At 36.6% G+C, this 25,264-nt stretch overlaps 1 protein-coding gene across 3 annotated transcripts; it reads left to right on the plus strand.

Annotated features, from left to right (window-relative positions):
* Positions 1-348: 348 nt before the first annotated feature.
* Positions 349-24,917, plus strand: LOC105839889. Of its 3 annotated transcripts, none has more exons than XM_012686512.3 (10): positions 349-367; positions 2,447-2,836; positions 12,418-12,479; positions 18,890-19,137; positions 19,903-20,183; positions 20,824-21,267; positions 21,643-21,846; positions 22,608-22,858; positions 22,952-23,082; positions 23,613-24,917. In XM_012686512.3, the coding sequence occupies exons 2-10, from the start codon at positions 2,747-2,749 to the stop codon at positions 24,731-24,733; spliced, it is 2,832 nt and encodes a 943-aa protein (XP_012541966.2). In that variant the 5' UTR covers positions 349-367; positions 2,447-2,746; the 3' UTR covers positions 24,734-24,917. The 3 variants fall into 3 exon arrangements, with proteins under 3 accessions (XP_012541966.2, XP_012541964.2, XP_012541967.2); XM_012686510.3 differs by lacking the exon at positions 349-367 and adding an exon at positions 524-893; XM_012686513.3 differs by lacking the exon at positions 349-367 and adding an exon at positions 526-893 and having other exon boundaries at positions 18,890-19,092.
* Positions 24,918-25,264: the final 347 nt, after the last annotated feature.

Raw genomic sequence — 25,264 nt, forward strand, 5'->3', positions numbered from 1 at the left:
CATTCTCGAGAAATTAATAGAATTGCTTAACATACAAATATATAAAATAACGTGCGGTAAAAGTAGATAAGATCCTCAACAAGTATCAAGTTAGCGTGTCAAATTTCCCGGGAATGCGTTCTCGAGAGGCCGAGACGGGGAAACACAATGTCCTGGAGCGGGACAAAGAGCGGACGCGCGGGGGAGGAGGCACCGATTGTCGAGAGGGTATCGCGAGACACAGGGGAACAAGAGGAGGAAAAGGAAACCGTGGAATCCCGAGTACACCTGGTAGCGCATCGCGGAGAGAGAGAAAGAAAGAGAGCTCCAAGTAGGAGGTCGAATTCCCGGCGGAGAATCTATCGAGGAGAGGTGAAGCGGATGAGAGGTGTGTGTGTGTGTGTGTGTGTGTGTTGTGTGTGGACCGCGCGCGACTTCACGCGAAGGACAGAGAGGAAGGTAGGAGGAGGCGGAGGATGAGGTGGAACCTCCACCACCTCGATCTCCTCGATGGGCCACGACCGGGGCCCGTCGCGAGAGCGCGCGGAGGCTGCGGTTAGAAAGCGTTCTTCGTACCGAGGTCGCGGCAGCGTCTCGCCCGCGTGCCATCATCTCCGTCGTTAGTAGTCCAGAATACGCGCTCCGCGTCCGGCTCGTGAGTGCCGCGAGTCTGACCGACCGGTTGACTTGACGTGGTACCAGTTGCCGCGCGCGCTCGCAACCGCAGCCGCAGTGCTGTGCGCTTCTACGCTCCGTCACCATTAACCTCGCGGCTCTCGCGAGTGTGTTCGCGCAGATTCGCAGGTGATCCCGTCGCACCCGTCGACGGCAGTCGAGATTGGTTCCCCGGAGAGACGTGCGCTTGAACCGAACCACGGCGGAGTAACGCGCTTCTTCCCCGCAAGAAGAGTTAGGTACGTCAACGCATTAAGGCGCCGCGCGGCGAGACATTCGGAGGACCTTAAGCGACGTTTTTAGTCTCGTGTCGGAATAACACGGGCCGTTATCGAAAAACGGTTCTCCTCCTCGAATTCTTTTCGCATCTTTCGCATATGATTCAGCGAACGATCGCGTCCGCGCGCTGCCGTGATCGCTTGAACAGGTGCACGTACGGGTCGCGCGCGTCATCGGCTGATGCAGTTTAGAAAGTGCAATGAACCGCTTCCCACTTTTTCGTGGTTTCTGCCGTGAGCGGCACTCGGCGCTCACGGGGACGTGCGAAGGCGCGAGCGCAGGCGTGTGTGTACCCGTGCGTATACGCGTATTTTCAAGCGCACATGACGCATCCGTAAGAAGGCGGTGCATGTGACCGTGTCGCAGCCTCAATGCCAGCGCGACTGCTGCGTCCATTCATGGAAAGGGCAAAACAATGCGAATATCCCATCGATTTCGAAAATTGACGACAAACTAATTTACCGTTCTTTTTTATTACGTACAGATAAATACACGGTTGGAAAAATTTGTGTGTTTTTAATTGAACGTATATCGCATGTTTCAAATGGTTTATTTTAATTTTTATGTTAATTTAACACAAGATAAATGTGTTGAAAACTAACAAATATTATGTAAAAAAAAATTAACATAAAAAAGTCAGTATTTTTCGTCTTTTTCCAGTTAGTTGAAGATTAACTTTTTGAACTAAGAGCTTAACAGCTACAGGTTAAAATAATGCATAATGAATAAAGACAATTTTATATTTATTGAATTGTTGTATATATTTTTTTTTTCATAAGCATGGTAATAAATGTTTAATTGAATATGTTAATTTTTTATTTCGCATTTTTCGAAAATTTTGTAAAAAAAGAGAAAAATATATAATTGTGCTATATTGGATACATATATGTACTCAACATAGTTCAAGTTCTATTTTTTTTAATTTTTTTTTAAATCGTTACTATAATTTTTACTATATTTTTTGGCTTTAGAAACACTTTCTACTTGAAATTTGACTTTTATTTTTTAATTATATATTTATCAAAAAATTAAAAAAATCCTTAGAGCTTAGATGAACCATATTGGGTACAGATACCTTACATTTTTTTTATTAACGTGAAAATTTGTTTTAAGACAACATTCTTTCCATGTTATTACTTATTTACTAATAAATTGTGTTATTTGAACAGAAAGAAATATTGAATATTAATTTACCGCAAAATATTCAATTAACATATTCGTATTATATTAAATTAACACTTGGATATATATTAAAAATTCAACTTAAAAAACTTGGTAAGGGCCGATTTTAACATAAATAAAAAAACGTTTTCTACATGTGTGTATACATTTCCGGGAGATTATTGCGTTTTCTTCAAAGCGTGCGAAAAGAATTAACGCGCCTTCGATATTTTCTATTTAGATTCAAAGCGATAATCCGTCTCGCGGCGCTGAAACCTCCGCGTATAATTATAAGTGGAGATTATCTTGCGAAACGAATGGAATAGATCAACGGGATATTTCGTTCTTTCAGACCAGCAAGAGGAGGTCACGCGTATCACGTCGGGTGGACGACGCACGGATCTCAGCGCCTTCTTTTCATTTCCCTCGAGGGGCCACGCCGACCTCTCTTTTACGTCCAAGGAGACGACGAGATTCAATCGTACGCAGGTCGAACGCAGGAAACACCGGTTGCGGCAGTGTTTGCGAAGAACGGGTCCGAAGATGGCCTACATTATCTGGTCTTATCGATGAGAAGAGCTTCTTCGGCTCCGCCTAAGAGCGATAGTTGATTGGAAAAGAAGAGATCCAGGAAAAACACCGTAGAAAAAAAATGGGTCAGGCGTGGTGCAAGGAAAAAACCTCCAAGGCCCAGGACTCCAAGTCTCCGCTGGATCGGGTCTTCGTACGGTGCGCGCATCGGGTACGTACGCGCAACATGTTTTACTTCTTGCTCGAGCATGTCGTTATCGATTCGTCGTTAATCGATAATTAATCGTGTTTGTGATCGATGACGCGCAAGTGATTCGCTAACAAGCTTTGCGAAACGTAATTTATGTAAACGCTCGCGATAAAATCTCATGAATATTTCGCCCCGATTCACAATCCAGAGAATCGCCCGCTCTTCACTGTTGTATTTAGCGAATTGGATTTTGCGTCAAACATCACTTCCTCCCCCGGCAATATTTATTAATTCAAATTTACATACTTAATTTATACGAATTTGTAAACGCTGCCCCGAAAAATAATCGTTCAAGCTTTCAGATATTTTAAAATCAACATATAAACATTAATTGACCATCAAAACAATCTTGCAACTTTTTGCCGTAGGTTCGACAAGAAATAGTTTGACGTTAAATATGACTTGTGTGACTTCGCGATGACTGTTGTATTCTCTATCGTGTCACGAGAACCATCTGTTTGTCATATAATTTCGCACGATCGTTACGCCGCGCGGCCGGCCGTCATCGGTGTAAGCGATGAGAAGTACGCGACGGTATGAAAATAAAAAGAGCATACGAGGAGACCGCCGCTGGTTTCCACGTGCACTTGAAACGGATACGGAGACGCGCGTCCTCGTTATTATATAACATGTATGTGTACCACATACACGCACACATGGCGCTCCGAGCTGCACAGATTGCACGAATCTGCGTACGCGTGTTAGGCGTGCGTGCCACGCTAATTTGGAATCTCGGCTATGCGGATGTGATCGCAATTATACTGGCGACCCTCTTCCTTTTACTTGCCATATCGTAGAAACGATAAATTATATTAAAGAGATATGTAATACGCGCGTTTTCTCGCCGAAACAGCTGAGGTCATTGTAATTTTCATACAAAAATACATATAAATATATATAATTATATACAAAATATGTCCATATATGTTTATATTAGCTTTTTTTGTTAAATTTTTGTTTGGTATAAAAAATAATGGATAAAAAAGTAATAGTCATATTAAAAAGAAAACTAATTTTAAAAAGAATTTTTGCATTGTTTTGTTTATAAAAAGTTACATATAAAAAATAAGGAAAAATTGCTTATGTATAATTATATACATTCCTTAAGTCATAAGTATGATTATACTTTGGTAATTTTTTTTCATTTCTTCATATTTTTATTTAAAAAAAAAAAACCAATTCAAAAATTATCTTTTCAATTAATTTATGTCTTTTCCATATGACTACTATTTTTTAATATCAAACAGAAATTGTACAAAAAAAGAAATTAGTATAAACATATACGGACATATTTCGTATAAATTATACATATATATTTATATATGGTTTTATACGAAAAATTGTTTACGAGGACTTGACGTTATCTTTCCCGTAACTTTCGTGAGACTTTCTGGACCGATATGTAAATCTAATATTTTTCTGAATATAATTTTTTCACGCTTTGCACTGCGTTATCGCCGTCTTGCTCGGGTTTCGATATACTATCGTTTTTACTTTGGTACTCGCTCGGACGATATTTTCACGCTACCGTTCAAGGGCGAGGCGGCAGTATATTTGGCGCGTTAAAAAGCGATCGTTTTAGAACGCGGCGCAGATGATCATCGGTAGATCGCGTTCGAGAAAGACGTATACATGCAGCTAGCGCGCAACGTGGTGTGCAACCAATTAGATGTGGCGCGATAAGTTCGGTGTTAAACGAGAAAAAAACGACGCGGCGCGCGTCAAGGATTTCTCTGTGTAAGAAATGGTTACGGAAGGAAAAATCGGGTTGCGAGGTCATCTCGCTTCTTATTCTTTTTTTTTTTTTACTTTATTCATATCGGAAAAACGATTCGCGCTAGAAAATTATCGCGGCCTTTGCCGGTGGCCAAATGGGGAAAAATGTTGGCGATATGTAAACGCGAATGTTATTCCTCTACGAACAACACTCGTTATTTCTTCTCTCTCTCTTCTTCCTCGTTCGAATATTCCCACACATAGAGCGTGACTTTCTATTTTTCTACCAAAAAATTATGCAAATTATGCAAATTACGTAAATTGCATATATACTAGCGTAACAGCCGCGCCAGTGTATCGCGTTTGATAATTGTGTGTTTCCTGTACACGCTAGCATATTTTTCTTCCCGATTCGCCCACGCACCGAATCCCCGATTGACAATCATCTCGCTTACACCACTGTGTGTGGAGCCGAATCATCGAGATATTTTTAGACTCGATTAAATTGTACCTTCTCTCTATGCGACGTAGGTCACGATATGCGCATATTATTCCGCATATTATCCTGTGTACCAACTGTGTGTCGCATGCCGCTCCGCCGTGGCATATTCCAGATTTGCGTCGCGCACGCCGTGCATTCGCGGTAAAATCGCGAAATTGATATGATATCTGTATTTGTGCAATTACGTTGTTCCTCCGGCGTGTACACGTATGTATCTTCGGTCGGGATTTAGAAACCGGGGCATATGCACGAAACGCCTTGTGGCTTTCGGGATTATCTAAACACGAAGCTCTCTCCGACGACGCGGCCAATTCGGACCGATAAGTATTTGATGCAATGGATGGAATGCTTTGTCTCGGCCACTTTTTCAGTTCTTCTGTTATCTTTATCGAGGGTGAATTAAGATTACTGAGGGAAACGTGATTACTGACCAGGGTGGGTCGGAGCAACTCTAGTTTCCGGTCTTTACCGCCTTATCGTACACTCGACACTCCTACCCTGCGGGTACGACTTAAAAGTACGCTTTGCTGATTCATATGCATGTACATTCGTACGCGTATCTGGAGAATGGTGGACTATCTTGAAACAACAAAGGAAAAAAAGATAATATTTTGTACCGTCATTTTATTTTTAAAAGACCGTACTTTTTTTGCTTCAAAGAATTCTTTAAGAATTTTCCCTTGAAAAATAATGATTCTTAACTAAAGATATGTAGAGTATGTCTTATCAGTTGTTGCCCTACATCTTTTTAAACCGACAATGTGAAAGTAAACCTCTTGCCGCCAGTGATGATTAGTAAAAAAATGAAAATATAATATTTACTAAACTTCTTTAGAGTCGAACAAACTGCCAATTTATTAGTAATTAACAACATTTCGACTTTAACTTTAGGTCTTTACCAAATATGTATACGGAGAGAATTTTCTCTTAAAAATTACCCTGAAAATCGTGGTAATTGTGAGATAACGTAAACCTTGAAGAATTTTACCATACTGTTAATAAAATTTACTAAAATTTAGTAAAATTTAGTAAAATTTTAATAAAATTTTAGTAAATTTTGTCAAAAGTATAATAAAATTCTTCAAGGTTTATGTTGTCCTACAATTACCACGATTTTCAGGGTAATTTTTGAGAAAAAATTTTTTTCCGTGTAGGGAACGGATATGTTATCTTTGAAACATTGTAGTCGATGAGCTTGCAAAATCATAGATAACACATTAAAAAGTAAGATTGAAAGTATTCTTTTTAATTTTCGTTCAAGAAATCTGTCTTTTATCTATAACAAAAATAGTTTTAGTTTTTCATATCAATTACCGTCAACTTATTTATAGACTAGATTCGCTACTTTGATATTTAATGGATCAAGTTTGAAGATCCTTGAAAAGCCGACCTAGTTTGAATTGTTAATGATACGCTACTAATATCACTGTTATGCATGATAGCTCGTCGAAATGGAAAACGCAACATCCTTAGCGACGCATGCTTGTGCAGAGTTGCGTATGTGTGCGTAACACCATGTGTGCGAGCTATGTGAATACAATTACATCAGCGTGATACGTACTATGTACTTCTGATTGAAGCACCGGTACCTAGTACCGATCTACCAACAGAAAGATTACATAAAACGTGGAACCGTATCTTTGTGGCGATCAATGTTTTTTTTTATACGCCAGCGAAACAAACGATATTTGCATATCAGTAGATTTTTTTATGGCTTCTTATGAATTCGTATGAACGGTAGACCGCAACTTAAAATATATTTCTTTCGGAAATAGTGCTAAAATTTATGAATTTCTATGCACCGGTTTTAATGAAATTATTATAAATCCTACAGAGTATGCTGTTTAATTAACAAAAAGTAGATACAAAAAGTAATAAATCTGCTTTTGATATAAATTTACATGTAACGAGGAAGTATGTAAATATTTGCAACATTAATACTCATAAAATATTAATCAGTTAATGCAAAGAAAGGACTGTTATTTTTTTTAAATTTGACTCAAAAATTTCGATTGTCGGGATGTTCGATAACAAATAACTGTTTACTTTTCGCAGCAAAACAAGTTACGTAACTAGAGAACTAATTTTATTTCTTGCACTATTTTAGAGAAAAAAAAAACAATTATAAGTTTACTTTTTTTACCTTATATAAAAAATATACTATACTATAAATATCAACTAAATAATAATCAAACTAAACAAATTTGTTGTATGCTAAATATACTCCAATCTGAAAAATTTCATATTTCGTTGGATTCCACTGGATAATCCTACGACCGAAAAAGACAATCATGCCTCGGCAACGCAATCGCAGCTTCACGGAGGTAGACGTTGGCCGAACGACCTACGCTACTGTATTATTAATAGATAGTGAAAGTTACATTAGATATTTGTGCAGGAACCCAGAAAATTGCCCACTGTCACGAAGATATAATAAAACCGTAGTAACAACCGGTGCCGTAATGCGCGCAGATTTCACGCGAGGTCTCAACTTCTTGCCGCATTGACATTTGCCGAAACAACCGTCATGCATAATGCATTTACAAGCGATAGAGGATCTCTCTTGTACTAAACTTGTTAGATTCACTTTGTTTTGCAGGATATCTACATCTTTTTTTGCATGCACGTGCATGATTCAATTTCTGTTCGATTCCATTCGCTAAAAGTTACGTAAAAGATCACTCGTTAAATTCTTACGAGAAATCCTTCACAATCGAACAATTTAATACATAAAACAAAATTATTTTGCAACGACAACGAGTCTAACGAACGATGATGATTAGACGATCAAAATTAGATAATGATTGTAATTTTCTGCACGAAAAGAATGACTTTTTTGCTGAAGTATCTAAAGATTTAGCTATAGATACAGATTTGAAAATAAAAAAAAGGTTTGTTCTATTAAAATAATTATGAAAGACGTTTGAACATGATTAGTAATGGTGCAAAAAGTTTAGATGAGACCATAAAAAATGTTTTCTTAAAAAAATACAAAATACTTTGATCCAAGAATATTTTATACTTAAAATAGCGCCAAGCATAAATAAATATGTTTTAATTAAGAATAAATTATTTTTAAGGCAAATTAACAATTTTTTTTCAATTAAAATAAAATTTGGTTTAATTAAAGAACAAAATTGCGTTAGTTTTTTTTTCTCAATGCGTCTTTTTGTCAACTTTATTCAAAATAAATTTAATTTAATTTAAATATATTATTTTTCTTAAATAAAAGTTTTCACAATTTTTACAGTTTTTTGTCCTTATTTTTCTTGAGCTCTTTTATAGACTGACATAGTTCAGTCTAGTATTACACGTCGATGGCGAAATTTTACATACTCCTTTCCGCGCTCTTGGCGAGGCTTTTTTATTTATCCAGAAAGTGCACTTTGTTCACGAGAAATATGCCACGTAGCGGAGGATAATGAAAAGAATACCATCTTAAGAATAAAACATACTCCACATAAACCTCTTTATTATTGATGTAAGTGAATATTTCTAGTTGAGCATTTCACGCTCATATCAAGACATATACCATTCAAGAATACAAATTTACTTGCAGCAAGGATTTATTTTTTTTGTGTGATATTTTAACAGAACCGTCTTTCTTTTCGTATAACAAAATGTGGATTTTGCTCATTTTTAATTGTTTTATTTTTATAAAAACCAACATTATCTGTGTAAAGAATTTTGTTTAAAATTTCTAACATAGTTGTGTGTTAATTTAACATATTGTCGTTACTTAGACTTTTGTATGTTAAATTAATATTAACTATTTTCAAAAATTAAAATAACACAGTTTATATGTAAATACATAAATTTTTAGTTACATATTTTATATATTAGAATAAACAAATAATTTGTATTATTTTCCTTTTTATAACAATTATCATGCGTTAAATGGATACATTTTTTATGTTATTAATTATAAACAGATTATTATCTTTTATTGTTTAATTTCCGCCAAGATTTTTAATACATAGATTACGTCAATTTAACATTTTAATTTTATCAAAATTGTAGATAACTATTTTTTTAAATGTTAAAATAACATTTGATTTTAATTACATTTAACATTATACATATGTCAATTTAACTTTGGTTTCTGACACCGTCCAAATGTTAAATCTTTTAGTTAATTTTTACATATTATTTGTATTACTTTTTAACTCATTTGCTCTGTATTAAATTAACACAAAAACCTGAGTGGATAAATTGAGACATGTATTAAATTTAACACGTTTCAAAAATTTTCAGAGTGTACAACACACTACGAGTAATCGGACGGAAGTCCCGGGCGAATGCGTTTCGTTGAAACAATGCTTCCGGACAGTGGCGTCGAGTCCTGGTACGGGGGAGGGGTAACTTAATCGGCAAAATAACTTTTGCCCACTCGTCGGGCAACGTGTCGCGCGCGCGAGAAGTTTCCCAACAAATTTGCAATGTAAACCGCGCCCGGGGGCACAGCCGCGCGACATGTGTACGATTTCCAAAGGGCTGTTCAGCATACGTGGGATATACCTGCACACACGGTGGAAGGTGGAAGGTAACATAGCCGTCTCGCCGTGCCGCGCGAGATCGATGCAAGGACGCTCCTCTCTCATCCCGTTTAATCTCGTTAACGCCCTATTATTTGCCGCGGCACTTACAACGTATCTATATTACGTCGAAGCTATATCGCTCCTCCCTCCCTGGCTCGTTTAGTCGCGATTAACCTGTCATGGACCGAGTTTTAATTCGTTGCTCAAGTCTATCGTGGCAGAAGGCTCGCTTACACGCGGCCCTCTCTAATTTACGAATTGCGTGTAATAAAGCTCGAATTGTATTATACAATTGAGCTGGATAAAAGTGAGAAATATGCTTTTCGCAATTTTTCTTGTTAATAATTGTTCGTAGTTTACGAACAAAAAAAAATTCTTTTTTTTTTTTTTTCGGAAAAATGAAAACTTATTTGCACTGTAAATAGAAAGGAAAAATCGTACGCATCTGCATTCTCGCGAACGAACAAAATTGGCGAAAAATGACGTTTGGTCGGAGTTCGTCTGACGCGTTCGAATTGCCAAAATCATCATGGCGTGAAGCGGACGACCTTCCTCGCTGTGCACCGATTCCGATCGATGTTTTGCCCGTTTCGTTTTTTTCTCCCTCGCGGACAAATCGAACGAATTGGTCTGGCGTTCGAAATGTCGTTATCCTATCCACGCCCAATGAGAATAATAATATATCCTGCTCTTTTTTTTTTTTTCATTAACTTCGTGAGTTACACTAAACCTCGTATAATGGTTTCGCGAGATCTTGCTAAAAAAGATATCCTTTTCCATGTGGTGTTCAGCCGTCAGCATTACATTCGCGCGACCATGTATATAGATCGATATAGATATAGGAAATAATTGTTCGACGTGCCGAGAACGTTTGACACGTCACACGGGCGAGTCATCTGGGATATCTCGGAGGCGAAGGCCGATCGTAAAGACGGCGAAACGGTATTGAGCCCGCCGGTGCTTACTCACACCTCTCGTACGCCATCGTGTTTTCGCGTCCCGCGAGGATACAAAGGGTATTATGCAACGCGCAGGATGGCCGCCGATTGTGTAATCCTTCGACAAGAGTGTCAGGGACCAAGTGTTTCCGTTAAGCTTGTTGCTCGTGTCGTCTTCCCGGGACATTCCACTAAAATTGAAAGATAACGCGGGCGTTTGGAAACCATCATCGTTATTTGTTACAAAATCGCTCTGGGCGAGCTCTCGCCGGAATATTCAAGAATGTAAAATTAAAGTGATTCATCTATAGAACGATTATTAAACGCTTCTAATTTCGCTAATAGTTTCTAATTCTATCGAAGAATAGCTATAACGGGCTAATGGAGTGCACTAATTGAATACAGAGAACGCTAATTGGGGGACTAATTGCACTCAATATTAATTCTAATTTTCAGGTTGCATGCGCATGTGTCAGCGAGAGATATATTTATAATATAAAATTGCGCTCACCTAAAATTTCTTGAAGAAACGCCTCTTCCTTTTAAGCAAGTTCTTAAGCAATATTTTAATGAAGATGCAATTTTTTTAAGTCAAATCTCTCCCGAGCAATCTCTCTTGCAACGAAGAATTCCGTTTGCCCCGAAAGAATTATGATAGTCATCCTCCAACATTTTAGAGCGCCGAGATTTCTGAATAAGAGTAAGCCGAGAGCAAAAAAAAAAAATTGATGCAGCTACTTTATCTGCGAGATTTACGGGCGATCTTTAATCCGCCAGTCGCAAAAATGGATTTTGTGGTCGCAAACTTTTCAAAAAAGGATTTCTGTGGCACAATCGATTACGCCTGTGGTTTTCGGTCGGATAAACGAGCCGATGAGCCACGTAATACGAATTAGCTTAATCGGCTCCCCGTGCGATCGATTTGATGATCCTTCATCCACGTCGCGTCTCAACGCCCCTGCCCCTCTGGAGAATTGCTTTCGCATTCTCCCAACCTAAAGGCGCGTCGAAGTAATTATCCTGTTAATGACTTATTAATTCTCGCTACTGCTACCTATAAGTCATCGACAGAATCAATAGAACCAATCTTGCCTAATTTCATGCAATTATCTCTTTATTGTGATTGAACCATTGTTTTTCGCCTTAAAATAAACATTGTTTTATAAATAAACTAAATAATGTTATTACAAATGTTATTATAAATATTACATAATGTTATTATGTAATAAAATAAATAAAAATAAATAAATAAATTGTTTATAATAGCATTCAAAATCTGAATATCACATTTGTAATTTTCAGGATAAACTCATTATCAAAAGTGTTCCTTAATTAGCGATCAAAATGACAAAAAGTGCGTATTCTTTTTTCTGCATGCAGTAAAATCTTCATAAAAATGTAGTGTTCTCTTCAAATTGATTTAGAATCCACGGTCCAACTGTTGACGCCGATTATTTTCTTTGTAAGAATACTTTATATGCCCTGAGAAAAAAATGTTAATTTGATTAAATTTTTCAACGGAATTAAATTTCTTTATTTCAAGTATTTATTCATTTAACTTAAATACAACTAAAATACTTGATTTTCGTTTCGTATTTATAGATTTAACAAAAGTACATAAGTATTTGAATTAAGGAAATTTAATTAGAAGTTGAAAAATTGAGTCAAATTGACAACTTTTTTTTTTTCAATGTACATATTCCTATTTTTCTCACGTAATGTTCTGGATATGTTACTTAATGAGATTATATATTCGTTCTATTATGCAATAAAAACGGTACTCTTTCTCTTCTCTTTAAATAGAATGTAAACCGGGAAATATAACATTCATGCTTACTTTTGTTGCAGATTTATCCAGGTTTAAAGGAGGAAGGCTCGGTTTTAGGAGGCGCCACGCAGAGAGTTACGAGGTACGCACCTGTTTCTTCCTTTATCCCCCCTTTTCTCCAAGCCATGCAATTCGCGATTACAAATCGTGGAAAAACGCGCGTAACTTTGCCGGGCGCGAAATAACAGAATTTCAGTGCCGCGTTTAAGAGTCACCTCGCTCCGTAATTTCGCTGACGGTTATTGCCAAGAGTGCGCATCATCATTGCTGTTAATTGCGCGAGAACGCGGGTCAGAGATAATCACTTAGATGCGATCGAGAAATATATATAACTCGTGTGACCATATTAATTCCGGAAAGGTATCTGAATTGTGTGATGGTAGGTGACGCGGTGTGACTCGCTTCTTTCTCTCGCGATCCACGAAAAATTGTGTTATACCGTGTTAATGCGATTAATGCCGTCGTATGTGCCGCCATTGCACACACACACACAGGAATTATATTACAAAAGAATGTATGAAAGGAGGTCCGTTAATTTGAGTTGGACAATAGACTTGATGGCTTATTGGCTTAATGGACAAGTAATCGCGTTACACATCCACTTTCCGCCAGTCTTGGAACGAAACGCTCGGTATACGAAAAGCTATATTACTTGGGATACATTTGGACATCATCGGACACGTATTACGAAGCGCGTATCAGGCAATTAAGTCTCCCTGAATAACACCATAAACGACGGTACGACGTTAAAGAAATGTCGTGTAGACTTAGCAGATATCTCATAATTGAAATTAAACGGCGTTATCTTTTTAATACGCAATAGAGGCGCGTTATCATGATTATGAACCTCTGACGACGATCGCGCAACAAATACCGTAATATATGGCACATAAGGAGGGAAAAACGCAATTTCCTGATACGACGGTAACAGCTTCGAAGTGAAATTTAAACGACCCAGCGCGTAAGCGTCGTCGTCGAAGGTGAACCTAACTTTACAATGAATTGAGAGAGGTGGCGGACTCGACCTTAAATGGTCACACTCTCGTGTCAGGCGAACGCTGCGTTGTCGATAACGCAATTTTATTTTTACCTCGCTACTTTTCATCACCGAATTGGTGCTCACAAGTGTTACAATCGGTTCGTCGATCTTGAGAGAAACCGAAGTCATTAATATTTAGATAACTTAACAATTTTTTTTTAATTGCGGGATCAAATTGTTTTTATTTTAGATTTTTCTATACTAGAGTCTGTGATTTAAAATAAAAAATTACGATTTAATATATACAAACATATATAACGTTATGTAAAGATTAATTCAAATTTGATTAATTTCCTAATTTCAAGAAAAACTTTTTTTTTCTTCTCAAATGTTCTTTTTTACCATGTAAAATGTTCTACAATAGAGATATGTGATATCTACAATTAAAATTTTATAAAAATATTATATTATATTATGTTTTAAATAGCATAATAGAATTATATCGTATTAAGGCCATATAAGCTTTTCCGTAACGCATTACATTATGTTGAGTACTCCATAAACCTAAGCTCATACTTAAAATTACACTTAAATAAATGTACAAAGAAATCCTTAACGTAAGTTCTCAAGTTCTTACATTAAGGATTTCTTTGTGCCGTTAACTTAGGTTTGTTTTTAAGTACGAGCCTAAGTTTAAGGTCGGTACTTAACGTAACACAACGCGTTACAGAAGAGCTTGTACGATGGCCCTTAACAGAATATTACATATATAACTTAACAAAATGATACAAAATGCTGTGCAAAATAATTCATCCCATTTTTTTAAATAAATGATATATCTGAAAAATGGTATATCTAAAAATTTATTGATACGCGATATTCAATTCGGCTGAATTTCGGATTATCGTAACGTGTCGATTACGAGAGAAGAGGAATCGAATTTCGACAGAGGAATATTTTTGGAGCTCGGACACGTTACATGTAAAATGTGTGGCGCGTTGCGGGCAGAACGGTGGTGGTCCCCTGGTTCTCTTGTTACCGTCGAAAAGGATCTGCGCCGTGTGACAGGTTTATCCTATATTCAGACAGCTTTTAGGCTGTGCGACAGTGAATCCACACGGCGATGATCGAGCGTGGGTTAGCCGCTTGCTCTCAACCTACGCTCTCGTTCTACCAATTCCTTTTTAGGGTCAGTAGAACATGTCTGGATCCGCTCGCAGGTGCGAAAATCTAAAAACTATTGCGTATTTGCAAAAACAAATGGAGAGTCTAACGTAACCAAATTTGGCATATTTATGTCATTGTGTAATTCAAAAAATAAGCTGTGGAAGTTGCGAAAAATGGAGTAAACTAAATTGGGGCTTTTAATTATGAAAATAAGCAATCTATAATTTTAAATAAAATCAATTCGCAATCTCTCTCCCTCTGTTCTTTTTTATATATAAATATTGATTTGTTTGAAACTTTTATTCATTTATGTTTATATATAATTTATTTAAGCATTTAAACAAGTATCATAATTGTAATCTGGATAAATACGTGCGGCAAGTGACCTTATTATATGCAGGCTACTATACAAAATTTTACTACTATCAATATTACACCTGTTAAAGGTACCAACTTTCTCTCCGATTCTTTTTTTTTCTTGGTGTACGTGCGACTATGTCAATTAAACTTTTTTGTCTTGCTGGGAGAATGATTAAATCGACCGATAACTTAGCCGCGATAGCGACGATCAAGTGATTGGCTCGCTACCTCGTACACGGTGAGTTAATATTTCTAATTTTTTGTCATCAAACATATCGAGTAGTTATACAAGCGTTCCTCTCGTATCACGTTACAATCTACAATGAGTATTTGTATTCATATAAGTGTATACCGCGCGAGCAAATACGAGCTTATCAAAGACTCTTTACAGATTTTAGACAATTACAAATTTTTCACGTAATGCTTTTTGCATTCAATATTTTTTTATATTTAATAATTTTATTTATTAAAATATTTTAGCTTGGATCAATACATTTGATGTATTTTTTATCTTTTTATTTTCCTGATTAATAAAAATTATATAACATCTGTCGATATGAAATATTTCAATTAATTAATACATTCCAATGTTTCAGCTTGGAATATTTATTTACGATATAAAAACAATTTTATTTTTTAGTTAAATACGAGAACAATGTGTTATTTATAAAAATACAATTCTTAGAGAAGTAAACATTACATTCATATCCTGAGAAATTAGAGGTAATAGCTTTGAGGTAAAAAATATTTTCCAAACTTACACGTAGAGTGTATAGTACGACAATATTGATTGTCAATTTCAATCTGTGCGGGTTATCGATGGCAAAAGTTTATTTCGCCGATAAAATTTATTAATAACACGTCCCGTATAACGAGTGAAACGAGTACACGTTGTAAAATTATCACGTAATTTTACAACAGTTTCGTAACTGGCGAAATATTCTTCATCGCGCACCGTTAGAATGTCCAACGTTGAACCAGTGTTTATCATCAGACCGTAATTAACGACGTAGATAGTACTGTTTATTTTCACATTAAAGCCGGCAGAGGTGAAATTAAGCGATGAAAAACTGCATGTTTAACGTAATAACATTTTATCGTTGATTACTCAGTGAATTATGGCAAAAAATTGCAAAAGGGTGCATCCTAAAAGGATAAATCGCATTCGACGAATCTCTCGGTATGATGTAAATGGAATTTGAAAAATTGTCAATTGATACGTATTGATAATAATCAATTGTTTGTAACATGCATATTTTGTGAATCTATACTCTGATAAAACACGCGCGCAACGGAGATATGCTTATAATAATCTGCTCGGCACGAAATGTTCCAACAATGTGAATTTTAATTCACTTGAGCCCACAAGAACAACGAGGATGATCATTTCGCGTAAATTATTCGCGCACGCCGAGGCATAAATTACGATGCACCGGCTCGTATATATGTGCGCGGGTTAACATAGTAAATAAACTGCACGTGTCACACGCCGTTACGACCCCTCGCTGGTATAGAACGAGCAATCGTGCTCACGTATATATTGATATCCATTAAGTGTAGGATAGAACATCGATCAATCGGTTATTCGCAGTATCCCCTAAATATTAAAATAGGAACGAAATTTATTTATTTTTTAATTTCCATCTTGTTCTCTTTTGTTTTAAGCAATAATATTATGAGAAAACGTATCGTTTGTTCTCGTAGACATGATTTATTATTATTTCTTGTACAACGAGGAGTCCGATAAATTAAATGGAAAGTATTGTTTTTATTTAAAATAAATATAGAAAAATGTTCCAATTTTTTAGCAAAAAGTATCCTAAATATTGTTTTTATGTAGCTAGAAACATTACGCGCAATGTTTAGCTTTGAAATAATTAAATATTAATATAAATCAACACAGGAACCAGTTTTAGTCTTCTTTAATGTTTTTTTAACTTTTTTAATAATCTATCACGCGAACCGTCAAAAGTTAACTATCAAAGACAACAGCAGAGGACACAGAACAAGCCATAGCGCACAAACTTAACAACCAACAATCAATCAGCATTACGGAAAGCAATGACAAAATCAATAACATATCTTTCAAGAACAAATTATATATTTTTATCTATAAATTATAATTGTACTATTATTGATCAATACAAAACATGTAATTGTTTTGGCTCTGAATTAACGACTTCCAACCAACTACCCCCAAACATTTTTGGTTAACAATTAATCGAATGTTTATATTTAATACAGATTATTTATCCTAAATTATATTCAATTCAATACAAATCTTATCATATAAATTTTATTATAATACTAATGTATTGTACATAATATTTATTACTATTTAATAACTTTGTTAACTTTTACTTAATGTTTCATTAAATATCATTAAATAATCTTAATAATCTTAATAAAATTATTTAACGTTAATGATAAACAATACTGATATTCTAATAATTGTAATATACAATCTTCTTTAATTATATTAAGTAATACAATTGATATTAATACTTTTATATTATATTATATTATTACTAAATATTATATTCCTTTTTCTTAGTCTCCTTTTCCGACGTCTTTCTTCTTTATTTCTTTTGCATACTTTTTGTCTTTCTTGAATTTAAATAAAATTTCTTTTTTCTCTCTTTCTCTCTCTTGCTCTCTTTCTTTTTCCTCTTTACTTTTCTTTTATATTCTTTTTCTTCTTTAACTTTTGTCCTTGTTAACTTTTATTATTTTTTCATCCTATCACCCAAACTATCAAAAGTAAAGATGACAGCTGCAGACGACATAGAGTAAAGACGATATAAGTCACAAAGCACAAACTTGACAACCAAAAATCAATCAATTTCGCAGAAAACAATGACAAAATCAATAATATGCTTTTTTAGTAGGTTTAATTTGTGTTTCATTAATTTATTACTATTTTTCTTTTTTAAACAAAAATACTTTTGTTTCAACTCACTTAATGATTGTATACTCGAATAATTTAATATTTTGTTATGTTACTTCACATTACCAGTTCAATGTAAGTAAATAACTGATAAGAGATACTCTGATAAGGCGAATAAAATTCTTCCTTCTTTGTAGATATTTTGAAATCGTTCGCGTGCACCGAGGGTATTTTGTATGAAGTTGAAAGGCACTCTTGTACACACGAACGGGAGACTGTGTGAGAGAAATTCCGGTAATGTTTCGCGTCCCGAAAGAGTTATAGCTCAAGGGACGCGAAGAAACACACGGAATGCATTTGCGATAAACCATATAAGCTACATAGCGCCGTAGCGATTTCGAATTATTTCAGTGCAGTAGTTTTTGATGGACACGAATTGTTTCGAAAGTGGCACACAGTTAACAGTCGACTGCTTGCGCGTCCGTGACGTTAACGAAAGAATGCGCATTTATCTCTCGAACCGTTTTTTTTTCTTAATTTGAAGCCTCTAAATAATACAGAATGATCAAGTTTGCTTATCATTTTCAATGACAAATATAGCTATAGGAAAAATTGCTTTAAAAATTCACAGATTTTCTAATAAGAAAATGTTTCACATCTACCTCGTATGTTGCTTGATGAACAATTTTATCTCTAAAAATTTTTTTAAAACATCATTTTTTAAATCAGAAATTCTTCTGGTGTCTTGACATACTTGAACAAATTCACTTTGGTCCTCAATAAAAAATACGGCATACATAATTATATAAATTATCAAATATTTTATGTACAAGCGCGTCTGAGATGCGCATTTCAATTATCCGCGTCGTATATCGCTCTATTAGTCTACAGGAGTTAAAGTACCCGTGCGCGTACCTCGCGATGGGTTTCCACACAAACTTAACGCAATATACTTGCGCGATGATCGATTACACGTATCAAATTCGCCCGTGGCTGTCATACATTTACATTCCGAGAAGTATAGAGCGCGTTATAGCGGGGAAAAGCGACGCGGCGGCGGCGGTGGCGGCGGCGGCTCAACTTAATCTTTTCTGTGTAGCTCCGAAATAGGATACGCCGGCTCACCGCCGAGGGAGGTGCTCACGAGGGGACGGAGCATAGACTCCGTGGACAGACCCTTTCATCCTAGCGACTGGGTGGACGTCAATCTCGAAGTGCCCAGTCCGCCTAGAGCGAGCTCGACTCTCCCGAGCTCGATTGTCGACGCTAGTCTGCGTCCCGCTGCCGCACCTACGTTCAGCTGTAAGCTTCACGATTTATCGTCGTACAGATTGTACAGCTATACGTGTACGTACATACATACGAGGTATCGCGCGCGCGGTGGATCGTTACCACTGATACGCGCGTGATCCGGACCGAAACGAAACGAAATGAAATCGTGGCGCGGCGGCGGCGGCGGCGACGGCGGTGGCGCGCGGCGAAATCTAAAACGCATTAAGAAAGATGAAAGGTATCTAATTAAAATTTCGTAATGGACGCGAAAATAGCGCAGTCAAGAGAAATTCAGAGACGCGATGTGGATTAAATATACAGAAGTTATGTCGCGGCGTCGCGTAAAATTCCGCCCCGGCGCGAATATCGCTGCCCTTCCATCGTCCCCGTATGGAACGTGCAGTTTCGAGTGGCCGGTTATGAAGCCGTAACACAGGAGTGCGCGCCGCATGAGCGGAACTGGCTCTCGCAAATTTAACCGTCAGCCTGAGGCCCCTCTCTTCCGTTTCTTGTCCGAGCTCGCTAAGCCGTAAGCCCGCATAATTTATCGCCGCGCGCGCTACGTACTATCTTTAACGAGTCGCGTTAACGCTATATACGTACGATGACGCGGGTAACGGCCGCCGATATTGTTGGGCATTATTAAAGTCGTTAAAGCCGCGTTCAATCTGCATGCTACAAGCGTCGTCGTTAGATCGGATAGAATAAATAAATACATACGTCGTGAGCGTGGTAACCATTTAATCGGATAAATAAATGAATTAATAAATATATATATATATATATATATATGTGTGTGTGTGTGTGTGTGTGTGTGCATGTATATGTATATCGTCGCAGGTTCCAATCTAAAGGACATCACGCCTGTGCCACCTCCGAGACGAAAAAAGAGGAACAGAAGCAGACCCTTGCCGCCGAAACCGGACGAGATTCCTGAGAACGTGACCAATAATTTGAGACGCGGCGAAACGAGCGAGGAACCGTTATATTTGTCGGTCAGATCGGCAAAGACGAGTAGCATCGACCAGAACGGCGATGTCGAGACGCGGGGAACGGGAAAGACTTGTACGAAAGATTCGAGGCATGACGGTCGAAGGACGAAAGAGATTTACGAACATAAGGCGAGTCAGTTCACCGTAATTGAAGTTCTTCAAAGTTATCCAAAGCCGGCGAATCAATACCACGTTGTCATTTCGATATCACAATTTTTATATTAAAAAGTGACAATTCATTCATTGGCTCATTCTCATCTTCGCCAATTTTTATTTGAATGTAAAACATGCATGCTTTCGATTCGAAAAGAAGAAGAAAACGCCATGTGATATAAAGAAATGTAATAAAAATAAATTTTTAATTTAATAATATAACAAAAAAGGAAAGACATTAATATAAAATATGAAATAAAAAGTTGAAAGTTATTAAAAATAAAACTCATTGTGTAAATTAAGCTTAGAAAAAAATTAAATAAAATAATAAAATACTTTTAATTCAAATTTGACAATTATGTTTCACTTAGAAAACTTATTTTATCTAAAAAAAAAAGATATAAATTATACACATTGCAATTTGAAATTGTTTATTTTATTCTTAATTTGTTCAAAAAATTATATTGATAAATTAATGCATTTTTACACCGCCCAATTTATGTGAGGAAAATAAAACAGCGAGAAATAAATGCGATGTAATATTAAAAATCATGCTAACCTTGAATTTCTCGTTCTGCTTGATTTCGATAACGAAAGTAATAACTTTCCTCGGCAGGTTAACGGTACCGGAAGGATAATATCTAGCGAGATGGTTTCTGGCAAAAGGATGCCCGCCGACAAGAAAACTTCGAGGAGTTCGGAGCCGGGGCACCATCACCGGAAAGTTTTCGACAACGAAGAATACGAGAGATTCGCCTGGAATCAGTCGATTAAGGACTCTTCGACTCCTAATCGCCAGGACAGACGGAAGTCAAAGGAGCTCGAGAGGCGGATCAGGGATTCCCCAAGGGATGACGGCAGACCGGAAGCAAATACAAGGACGAAGAACTACAGCACCGTTAGCCTGCCGAATTACGATGAGCTGGACGTGTCTAGGCATCCTACGAAAAGGACGACGAACGACGAGGAAAATGCAGGGGAGAAAATGAAGTTTAAGAGACCCGTCAGAAGCAGCACTGTCTCGCTTCCGGCTGAATCTTTCCTATCGCCTTTTTCTGAGGTTCAGTACAATCATTCTTCAATGTTTTATTTTATTAATCAAAAAGAGCGAAAATTTCGAAACGTTGGACCAAAAAGAACGTCCGTACGACAGATTAGAGACTGTTACCGTCACACGATTAGATTTTTTTAGTTTAGATCATATAATTATTATTGTACACAATCGTTTAAAATAGCTTTAAATCAGGAATATATATGAAATTTTTTGTGGCATTTTATTATCACATCAAAAAGACATATCTTAATTGATAAGAGTTATGTTTTCTATTTATTTCTTCAATTTCTTTCTCGTCATCTTTTTGTTTCACTATGTTGACGTAGAAAAGAGTTATAAAACTAAGACGACGATTACACATGTGTTATTTCTGAATTGCAGAAAACTAGTGTATGTCTGGAGGACTACATCCCACGACGTGGCAGCATCGAGCACCTATCGGTGTATCAAGTGCTGGGGAGGTTAGGCTCCAGCGAGAACGAGGTCACCGACGGCGAATTCATAAAATACGATCCGAGTAAATTGGAGGATTGGGACCTCAGTGACATCAGTAATTGCGAGTCGAATCAACGTTTCTCTAGTGAGGTACGTTTATAAAGCGAGCCGCGTTTGAAATCGATATTAAGCTGACGCCTAAGAAATTAATCGCATTAAATAACGTACCTTATTCCCCGCTTTTGAGAACAAAGACTTGAAACGTGAATTTATTTTCACTGCGGAACATTGCGTCATTCTCATTGGAAATTAATTAATTTTTCTACCTTCATTCTTTAACCAGATTAATATCATTTATGCGCTACGTAATTAAAACGTTTCCATCCCAGATAACATATGGACGTCCACTGAACATCCGAGTTCAGACCATTGAGTAACCAAATAAAATTCGTCCAATAGACATTTGTGTTTTACAATTTTTGGATGTTAATTAAACACTCGAAAAAAGACGAAAATATATTTCAAGTGGATATTATTTTTTATACCTTGTTACTCGTAATTCTGACTAAATAAAGAAGTCTGTAAATTATTATATATATAATTATAATATTGTAATTATAATATAATATAAATGCAATTCAAATTTTAGACACAGATGGCATCTGACACACACACACACATACACATACACACAATGCAGACAGGTCATTTGTATTATTTCTTTTCTTAAAATACATTTATGAATTTCTTTTTTTAATACATAATCGTACACTCTTTAAAGATGTAAAAATATATGTAAGAGTTATTTAATAATTTTTTAAAATATAATTGTAGAGGTGATAAAAATTAAAAAATTGAAAAAATGCGTTTTAATTTGTATTAATTCAGTATATTTTAAATATGGATTATAGAATACGCCACGGATTGAAATCTACAACGATGAGTCCGCGGAAAGTGAACTTCCCGAGGGTGTGGATGTTGTTGATCATTCGCAAAATATCGAGGCCGGAGAAGTTGAATCGACTGAGATGAAAATCTCGTGCGTTGAAGATACGACTTTGTCGTTACAAAAACCAGAATCTTTCGGTAAAGTGGCATCGCCGATAATCGATTCTGGTAGAGAATCAAAGTATACTAACGACTGGTTAACAGATCAAACTAGGTATTGAAAGCAATACCACTCCCGTGTACATTGTACATCTTAGGTCTTAGGAGATTATAACACATGGCGTAACGTGCAATCAATTTATTTCAGTTCATTAAGGTATTTCGATCCTCCCAAGATGTCGGAAATCTGTCAGGTGTCACCGATTTGCGAGTTAGCGATCTCGCCAGATCGTAGAGAGCCATTTTTTCTGAACGAGGAATTTCGTCGCTCGGCACTTGGTAAATATTTGCGATAATATTAAATATAATAAACATACTACGTAAATACTACGAGTTATGCACATTAAAATATCTCACACATTAGATTTATAATTGGTTTATTTGAAATTAACGTTAAAATTGATTTGTGTCGTAATTTTATATTTTGAAAATTTGTGCGATATAATAATTAAATTAAATTAATTTGATTCTAATGTTTAGTCAATGAATGTCTTTCATCATAAATTCTCTTAACTTTTCAATATTTTGTCGCAATCTTCTCGATCTGAGATTCCATAGAAAACGATTCCAAAGAAATCTCAGCCCGAGAAAAAGTGACGATGAGTGAAATTTGTCTCCCTATTTACAAGAAATCCTCAACTATGTAAACCGAATATATATCCGACCGCAACTTCCGCGCTCCTACCCATTTCATGCACTTATTCGCTCTTGGATTCTATCCCGGTCGGTCGGGTAATCGTCTGGAGTGCGGAAGGTACCCAACTATTCGCGTACGTGACTAGTTAAACCGCGGACGTTCCATTTGGCAGATACGATCGAAGGGTCCTGCAGGAACGGCACCGTCGCCCGGGAATCCGATCGATCCGACCAATCGAGGCTGATCTTTGGCCGTAGCCTGTCGAACGAGAGCGAGCCGTACGACGATCCGTACGAATCGAAGGAGTTGCGTGCACATTCCGACGTAACGAACAAGTTAATCAGAACGATATCGGAGGAGTCGTTGCCGCAGGAAATGCTGGAGGGAGTCGACGAGGAGATTGTCGACTTTTTCGATGAGAAGCTGGCCAAGGACGCAACGAACAAATTGAAGAAGGATTGCCAGGATCAGCTGGTAAAGACGCCACCGCCGAGTCCGGAGCCAAAGATCAAAGCCCAGATCCTGGACAACGATCATTCGACTTTGCTGAAGGTTCTGAATGATGAGGCGGCTGACGGAAGTAATCTCAGCTCGATGACGCCGAGTCTCACCGAGTTGGAGGCAGCGCTTTCGGATATGTTGGAGAAGGAGGATCAGCCCGACGAAATTATGAAGCGAGAGCACACGAGCGAGGAATGCAAACAGACTTCTGTGGAGAAGCTCCTCGAGCCGGAAATCGTACCCGTGGAAAAGCCCAACGTGATCGACAGAAGTGTGCCGGATCAATGTCGTTCAATTAACGATGACATTCTAGTCGATAGTACGCCCGAGAATAAGACAGATCGGTCGTCCGTATCTTTAGAACAGCTCCTCGGAGACTCGACATCGAAGAAAAGAAAAGTGTCTTTTTGTACCTGGGAAGAGAAGATCATGATGGACGTAGATTTGCAAAATGACGGGGAATCGCCACACAGTGAAAAACCACAAAATTTAAATGAGGCGATAAATCCTGATTTCAAGGATTCTATCCCTAAGTCAGAATTAAAATCCAGCCCTGACATTTTTGATGACGTCACAGTTGATTTGAAGGACAAGGCAAACTCTGTGGAAGAAACGTCCGAGAAATCAAATATTATGTTACAAAATTTAGAAGATATAGCGGAAGATTTGAAGCAAATTCCTACACCACCACGAAGAAAGAATAAAAGTTTAGGTGCTACAAAGGAGTCAGTCAGGACTATAGACGATTATCACAAAGATCTTGATCCTGGTCCCGATGACAGACTCATTTAATAATTTCAGATTACGTGATCTTGTAATCTTTCTATTGTTATGTGATCATGCGCGATAAAATGATCCTACAATTGTTTGTGCCACATAAGTTGTTAATATGTTTAATATATTAATTCATAATTGCTATAAAGTAATAATCATGTAATTAATAATAAAAAAAATAAAGAAAAAATTGTAACATGTACACTGCTATTTATGTTCAAGTGCCTTTTATATAGTATATTTAACGAAAATATTATCACAGTTGCATTTAATATATCATACATATTTTTTTAGTTAAAATTGTAAATCTAAAAATTTGATGATAACGTTAAAATAAACATAATAAATACAGTCACTTTTTTAATGATTAAAATAATAAATTGTTATTCGCGTGAATTAACCTTCACACAAAGGCTAGTAAACATTTTTATTTTTTTTTGTAATACGTAAAGAATTTTACTTAAACAAAATGTTAACATAATATTTAATTATTCAATGTCTAATATTGAAATTTAAAAAATGATAAAATATAAAAAGAAAAACTTTAGC

This window comes from Monomorium pharaonis, chromosome 11, assembly GCF_013373865.1.
Source record: "Monomorium pharaonis isolate MP-MQ-018 chromosome 11, ASM1337386v2, whole genome shotgun sequence".
Classification (NCBI taxonomy): Eukaryota; Metazoa; Arthropoda; class Insecta; order Hymenoptera; family Formicidae; genus Monomorium; species Monomorium pharaonis.

Coding starts and splice junctions, on each gene's coding strand:
- LOC105839889 (XM_012686512.3), top strand. CDS start 2,747: ATGGGTCAGGCGTGGTGCAAGGAAAAAACCTCCAAGGCCCAGGACTCC. Junction 19,138..19,902: donor CAGATTGTACAGCTATACGT/GTACGTACATAC, acceptor ATATCGTCGCAG/GTTCCAATCTAAAGGACATC. Junction 23,083..23,612: donor ATTTCGTCGCTCGGCACTTG/GTAAATATTTGC, acceptor TCCATTTGGCAG/ATACGATCGAAGGGTCCTGC.